At 29.1% G+C, this 8,443-nt stretch overlaps 1 protein-coding gene across 1 annotated transcript; it reads right to left on the reverse strand.

Annotated features, from left to right (window-relative positions):
- Window positions 1–6,768: 6,768 nt before the first annotated feature.
- LOC133035400 (uncharacterized mitochondrial protein AtMg00310-like) lies at window positions 6,769–7,470 on the reverse strand. The gene has a single exon (XM_061111276.1). The coding sequence runs from the start codon at window positions 7,468–7,470 to the stop codon at window positions 6,769–6,771; it is 702 nt and encodes a 233-aa protein (XP_060967259.1).
- Window positions 7,471–8,443: the final 973 nt, after the last annotated feature.

The raw sequence follows: 8,443 nt of genomic DNA on the forward strand, positions 1-8,443 counted from the left end.
CAACATATAAAATAATTTAAATTTAATAATTTTAAAGTTCCAAGAAGCACTAATAATTTTGTAAATTTAAAAAAAAAAATACTCAAACAAAAAAAAAAAGATGAGATAGTGAGCATGATAGACACTTTACTTTTAATGTCCAAGACAAAAATACCATGAATGAGAATTTTGCTATATGATCTTCTCTTAGACCAACCATTAAGTAAATTGAAAGCTCCATTCTCATTACTGACTCACAAGTTAAGCCATTTATTTGTGAAATCTTATATAGTTATTTAGATTTAAATTGAGGATATTATATATTGTATAGTAATACAAATTAATATTATTAGTGATGGGAATACAAAAAGAATATTATAATTATAATAATAAAATGGTATTGAAATGGGAGTTATAAATTAAAAAGATATTCTGTATGTGTATTTTTTTCTTGGACAAAATATGAAAGTCTCAAAAAATAAGAAAAATAGAAAGAAAAAAATTATAAAATACCACATAAACTAATACAAATTAATGTTATTAGTGATGGGAATACTAAAAGAATGTTATAATTATAATCATAATAATAAAATGATATTGAAATGGGAATTATGAAAATGAAAAGACACTCATAATTAATATGTAACTTATGTATGTGTATTTTTTTTTCTTAGACAATGTATGAAAGCCTTAAAAATTAAAAAAAAAAATAAAAATAAAAAGTTATAAAATCCCACATAAATTTGTTTGTGCTTTTCTATATTTATATATATATAGATATAGATAGATATTTGTAGATTATAATTAATATTAATTAATAATTAATATATAGTAAATGATAAAAGAAATAGAATAGTACTATTGCTTTATAAATAAAAATTTAACTGATAAAGAATTAGAAGCTTTCATTTTAGTTGGGTATACCATTATTACTATATTTAATATTAGTTAATTATTAATAACTTGTTACATTTTGATTGCTTCACTAAAAAAAAAAGAAATTTTTACACCAAAAATACAAATTACACACTTTATTACATATAAACCTACACACGGTCAAATCAACTTTTTTACCTTTTCTCAATATTTTATTACACATATACCACATACACATCACATCTATGCACCAGTCACGTCAACTCACCTATCAACCATCATGCATCCCTCAATCACTTCCCTCTCTCTTTTTCTTTTGTTTTCCTTTGATTTTTTTATTTCATTTCAGTTTTTTTTTTTTTTTGAAATAACAAATAACCTCCATTGTTGAACCTTAACTCCCCACGATTCCTCAACCATTTTCCCTCTCATTTTTGTTCTTCAAAATTTTTTCAACTCCCTCTAAACCATCCCATAACATTTTTCTCTCTTTCTTTTTGTTTCTCAATCTTTATATAAAATGGATGTGACCCGTTCTTCTTCATCTCCTTCTCCTGTTCAAAAAAAAAATTCAAAATGGGTTTGAAATCACTAGCTAATAAAGCTAAGGGAAAACGTCCTTTTATTGAGGAGGAAGACTCTGATTTTGCTCCTCCATTAACGAAGCGTGGGAGAGCTCCTCCTAAGAAGAAAACAAAGGTCCGTGTGCAAGAAAAAATGGCTGAAGATGTTTATGGGAAAAACAATAATGTTGGTGTTGCTGTTCGAACCGAGGTTTGTTTTCGGTTTCATTTTCGTTTCCCCCCAGTTTAAACATTTTCTTGTATTTCCATTTCATCGTTTTGGTTTTTTCTGGTTTGTGATATTTTAGGTTTTTCATTTTAAAATTTCGTTTGGTTTTCTTTGGATTTTTAGGACTTTAATTTTCTTTAATCAATTTTATTTTGTTCTTGGGTTTGGCATTTTAGTTTGTTTCTTATTAGTTTCGTTTCATTTTTGTTGTGTTTTATGTTCTGTTTGTGTTTCTAGTTTTTTTTTAGATATTTTGAAACATTTGTTTTTGTTTTAGTGTCTCTAATCAGTGGGTTTTAGTTTTTTTTTTTCTAGTTTTTTAATAGTTTAATATGTTTATGTATGATGTGTTTTGGGAATATTATTAGGTATAGTTGTTTGCTGTTCTTTTTTAAGTAACAATTCGATTTAGATGTTTGTAGTTTATATTCGTAGAGTTGTTTCTGCTTGTCAGTTTGTTTTTAGTTTTTTTATAGTTTTATTATAGTTTGTATACTTGTTTATTTACAATTTATATTTATTGCTGTTAATAAACTATAATAAAACTAAAATGAAACTATTAAGAAACGTTTAAATTTATTTCAGAAACTAACTATTTCTCAAAGTGTTTTCTCCTTTTCTTATTTCCAAAATAAATTCTTGCAAACAATTGAATTAAACTAATATAAAATAATGATGCAACTGTAAATCAACTTGAAAAGCCACAACACTTAATTCAATTTAATATAGTTGTGGTCATTGTGCTTTTTCATCAGTTTTATTTGAATCAGATCAATTGAATTAATAGTTGTATTTTTCTCGTTTTGGTTTCATTTTGGTTGTTTTGCAGTTTTGAAACAAGCGCGTATTTTCATCTTTATGGTTCGCTCTGTACAGCTGAAGGCTTAGTGCATGTGGTATTTTTGTAAATATTTGTATGTGGACTGTATAAATGTTTAATGGGCCGGCCCAAAGTATTTTTGTAATTTTTTTTTCTTTTTTGTATTTTTTTGTTTTTTTCCCAAAAAAAAATAACGGAGGTACATAGAGAATACAAATTTAAAATATTGGTTCTTCAAATATCTATTAAATATATTTATGTGTTAATAAATTATGATATGATGATGAATATAAAAGGTTCGTACAGTAAATATTGGGTTTTTATTAAATATTTATTATATGTAAATATATATTATAAATGACTTATGATAATTTATGATAGTGAGCCATTATATTACGATTTTTTTCTACAAAAATTGAATAAAAATCTAATTAAATTAGAAAAATTGAGTGAAAAAAATTAAGCAAAATAAATCATATAATCTATCACATAACTTTGTTTAATTTTTGGATTATATATACAATTAAATATTGATATAAGTAAATGGATAAATATATTCTAATCATATCTAATTTATAGCTTGTAAATTAATGTATGTATATGCACAATTTTTAAATTAATCTATATCTAACTACTATATATAACATATATGTGCCAAAAAAAATGAAACTAAAGGATTTACTTGTAAACTAATGTAAGTCATATTATATGTATTTATTAAGAAAAATAAATAAATTAAATTTATAAAAAAAAAGTGTACAGTAACACAAAAATAAATATTATTAATTATAAAAGTTATATAAAAATGTAAATTTACATACTATCAAAAATAAATAACCAAAACTAAATTATTATTAATTATTAGTTATAACTATGTATAATTGATATGTACATACATGAATATATATTATTATAATAGGTATATAACTATTAAAATATAACAATTATTATCATTACAAATAATTATAAATAAAAAAATTAATATATATGATTTTATGTGTTATATATACCCACATACACCAATATTTATATATATTTCTCTTTATTTACAAATTCATAAATACATATATATGAATTATTTTATTAATCTTTTTTATTAAATTAAATAGGTATAGTATGTGAAATATGAGATAATAAATATTATTATTACTGTCACTATGTATAAAAAATCCAATATAAAATGTCAATAAAATTTCTATTTTTTATCAATTAATGTTTATTATTAGTATAAATTAAATACAAAACATAAAAAAAAAAAATGATAAATTAGATAAAATAGAAGAGAACACCACATGACCTTTTAAATTGGATGTTCTCCTTATGTTTGATGCAAATATCTAGTGAAGAAGAATTTGTCTACAAATAGCCATTTTTATGATAATCTGCCATGAGAGAAAAATTTGTCTATGAGTATCCCTTGTCATAGTAATCTGGAGAAGAAGAAGAAGAAGAAAAACAACATCAAGAATTAGAAAAAAAAAATAATAACAAAACTTTAAAAATAAATAGTCATGGCTAAATAATTTGAAATAAAAAATATGAATTAGAAAAAGTAAATAATAACAAAAACTTCTAAATTAAGAGTGAAGAGTGGATACAAAACTTTAAGCTATATTTGAGACTATATATATACTCATAGAGGGGTAAGAACTATATAAAGAATACCAATAGTTTTATTTTTTAGTAGAAGAATACAAAAAGTTTTTATTTTTTAGTAGAAGAATACAAATAGTTTTAACAATTAATAATAGAATATTAATATAACATAAATAATAAATATTAAATAGTATGTCTTTTGAATTCCTTTTATGGAATTTAATTAAAGATAAAATTAAATTAGTAAAAATAGTTTAAAAAATTAAAAAATGAGAAAAACTATAAATTAGAGAAAGTAGGAAAATAGAAGAAGATGAAGCCACCTCAACTCTTCAGAACCTTCCTTTATATATATATATATATATATATATATATATTGATTGGTTTTGAAATAAAACTTTATGCATCTTAGCATGCATATACCAAGCTACCAAAAAAAAGATTCAAAATATAGAGTCAAAAGATCCACTTGTGATTGGAAGATAGTGAGCGAGAAAAAAAAAAGATTGGGAAGTTAAAAAGACTCCCATTACTAATATGTTAAAAAATAATAAAACTACTTATTTCATAGTCAATTGATTTTGCATCTTACGATTCTTACCACATACAACTTATTATATGAATCATGTTTTAGACACTATTTTTTAGTAAGAAAATCTCTATTTTCATTACTTGAAGAAATTAGTAAAAATTACACAAAATATGGAAGAAAAAAAAATTAATAGTTTACTTTTTTATGGCATAATTTTTTAATATATTTAGGCTATGGGTATTTAGTTTAGTTTATATTTTTGTTGGCTTTGCTATGCCATATTTTTGTAAAAATAAATTCAAATATCATATTATATCTTTTTTTTTTGCTAAATTAAAAAATATAATATTTTTCCAAAGTTCAGACTCCTTACAACTATGAACCCATCTTCTTAAGAACTAGTCTTTTGATCTCGAACTACCTTCTGTCCCATTGCCAATCAACAACCACTTTCTCATTTTGCCGTCGACCAAAGCTCTGACTAACCATTTTCTCATCTTGGTCTTATGACTCGATCGCGCAGATCGCCACCCGTACTCACTTCTTTATGCACTGTTGTGTACCCAAAAGTGGTACGTTTTATATTTATCAACTTGCAAGCGCATGAATCTTTATTGTAGTATAGAGATTGTGAAGAACGAGGTCGAACCCATAGAAATTGTGTGAAATCGAAGAAAATACTTATTTAATCTAAGCTATTACAACTCTAACCTAGTTACAAAAATGGTGAGATTTTTGGTAATAAAATAAAATAAAGTGTTTTAAACGGTAAAGATGACATTAACAGATATTTTTAGTGATATTTGGAGATATTATTGTGGGTTCAGAATTCACTTAAGTGTATATAAAATTATTTATGTTTATATTGATTCTCATAATTTAATGAGTAATCAAACTAATTATTTTTTTTTAAAAAAAGTAGATTTTCCTTTGCTTTAAAATTATAACTTCTAAGCATTAAATGTGAGACAATTTAATGTAAAAACAAAAAATCAAAGAACATTATTTTTTAATAAAATGTAGAACAAAGCATTAATAATTTCTAAATATCAAAAATACGTGATATTTAATATGAAAGAAATTATTTTAAGAAGCGAAAATCATAGGCATATGTTGTACTGAGAATCAAAATGAAAATAAATACTTAATTTTTTTTTTGAATGGAAAATGTAAACTTCATTAACCAACTAACTCCGTTACCAAACAAGGTAACAAATCAGTAGGAACAAACTCCATACTGAAGGTATGATCAGGATACAACTTAGAAACTCTAGCGAAGCTATGAGCCACCAAATTAGCAGATCGTTTAACAAAAATAACCTCAACGATACTTAAATCCGCAAGCAAATTTTTATAACTTTGAATGACTTGACCAAACAAAGAAATCATACAAATAGAACTGCGTAATGCTTGCACAGCCCCAAGACAATCACTCTCCACAGTCACATGATGCCACTGCTTCAATTTGATCCAAGTAAGAGCTTCCTTAACAGAGATAGCCTCGGCAAGGATTGGTTCCACCTTGTTCAACACCAAGATGGTTCGACCCTCGATCAACCAACCTCTATCATCTCGTGCTACCAAACCCGAACCAAAAGAATGCCCATCATCAAATAAAGCTGCGTTTACATTAACCTTAATGCTATTAACAAGAGGAGGGGACCAATGCTCTGCACCATCATGAATCTGATCATCAGAGAATGATGTCCCAAGGATAGAGTTTTGAGCATTATTCCATTGATTAAGGTAGTGTTTAGCAAACCCAACTATATATATCGTCAACACAAGTCGTCTTTCCTTTCCAAACCAATTCATTGCGAGCACTCCAAATGGCCCAACACACAGCGGCCACAAGAGTCTTTTTTTCAGCATTCAGCTTGCTGAAAACCAAGGTGCACCAGTCAAGAAAAGGAATACTTGAGTCACTAAAGGTGCCGATTCCCACCCTATTCCAGCATGTTTTGATCACATTGCAAGTGACCAAACAATGAGTAATAGTTTCATTCTCCACCCGGCAGAAAGGACAGAGAGAGCTTACCTCCACATGTTTAGTCTGAAGTTGTATCATTGTCGGAAGGCATCCCACCGCCACACACCACATTCGGTTTTTGATCTTGGGTGGTAACTTTAAGCTCCAAAGTTTACTCCAAAAGTTATTATCATTAGTCTCGTACTAACCACCTTTAAGTTTTTGGAGTAAATTATAAGCACTTTTGACCGTATAAAAACCCGAGGTCTCTTTAGACCAAACAAAGTGATCTTCCAAGTTGTTGTCATTCAAAGGAATGGACATGATCAAATGTTTGTCTCTATCAACAAAGAGATCATCAAGAACCTCCTCATCCCACCTCGAGCCATCAAGAGTTAGGAGGTTACTTACCTTAGCAACTGAAAGAGCAGGATGATCCGAAATGACAAAAGGATTGATTTCATCAGGCAACCAAGGAGATTGGAGTATTGGAATGTTATTTCTTGAACCAATACACCATCGAACTCCTTTTCTTACTAAGTCTTGGGATTCCCATATACTCCTCCAAACAAAGCTTGGGTTGGAACCTATCGAGGCTGATAGAAAGTCTCCCTGAGGAAAATATCTTGCTTTTAAAACTCGGGTGACCAAAGAATTTGGTCTTGTAAGAAGCCTCCACCCTTGTTTTCCCAACATAGCCAAATTAAAGTCCAGCAGATTCCGAAATCCCATTACTACCCCTTTCTTATGTTGGCAAAGTTTATCCCATGACAACCAATGAATCCCCTTTCCACTATCCTTGTTAGTCTGCCACCAATAACTTGCCATCATACTTTCAATGCTCCGACTGATTTCTTTTGGAAGAAGAAAAACACTCATTGCATAACTCGGTAGTGCTTGAGCCATAGTTTTCACCAACATTTCCTTCCCAGCCCTTGAGAGGTACTTGCCTTCCCATTGTTGCAGCCTTTTCCTAACTTTATCTTTGAGATAGCCAAGAACAACAGTTTTTTTTTGCGGGACATGGTGCTTGGAAACCCCAAATAGAAACTATCCTCAGTTGCAATACTCATTTGAAGTCTCTGGCTAATAACATTTCTGATCGTGGTAGAAGTATTAGTACTGAAGAAAATGGATGACTTTGATAGATTTACCTCCTGACCTGAAGCCCTTTCGAATTTGGTCAGCAGTTTGCGAACCCGATGAGCTTCAACTTCAGATGCTTGACAGTATAGGTAGCTATCATCCGCAAAACGCATGTGGGAAACTCTAGGTGCCCCATTAGCCACCTTGCACCCATGGATCCAACCTTGTCTTTCGTACTTCCTCAACAAAGCAGAAAGACCTTTTACACAGAGAATAAACAAATAAGGAGACAGAGGGTCCCCTTGTCGGAGGCCTCTAGTTGGAGCAATAGGACCCATCTCATGGGAACCATGGATAACCTTGTAGTTTGCCGATGATACGCATTGCATGATAAGGTGTAACCAAGTGTCCACAAAATCCAACTTCATAAGAACCGCTTCTAAAAAATTCCACTCAATACGGTCATACGCCTTGCTCATATCCATTTTCAAAGCCATACACCCAGTCTTCCCTTGGCGGTTTCGTTTAAGATAGTGGAGAACTTCAAAAGAAACCATAATGTTATCAGAAATGAGCCTACCCGGAATGAAGGCGCTGAGAATCCGCGACAATAGAGTCCATAAAAGGTTTCATACGGTTGGTCATTACCTTAGTGATAATCTTGTAAAGAACGTTCCAAAGGGCAATGGGCCTCAAATCTTTCATCTCCGGGCCCTTCTTCTTGGGGATTAGAACTACATTTGCATCACTACAAGCTTCATGAAAAGCCCCCGTAGCGAAGAATCTCTGAACA

The sequence above is a fragment of the Cannabis sativa genome, chromosome 1, assembly GCF_029168945.1.
Source record: "Cannabis sativa cultivar Pink pepper isolate KNU-18-1 chromosome 1, ASM2916894v1, whole genome shotgun sequence".
NCBI lineage: Eukaryota > Viridiplantae > Streptophyta > Magnoliopsida > Rosales > Cannabaceae > Cannabis > Cannabis sativa.

What these genes read in the sequence shown, in the direction of transcription:
- LOC133035400 (XM_061111276.1), bottom strand. Translation starts at nt 7,470, where the DNA reads ATGGCTCAAGCACTACCGAGTTATGCAATGAGTGTTTTTCTTCTTCCA.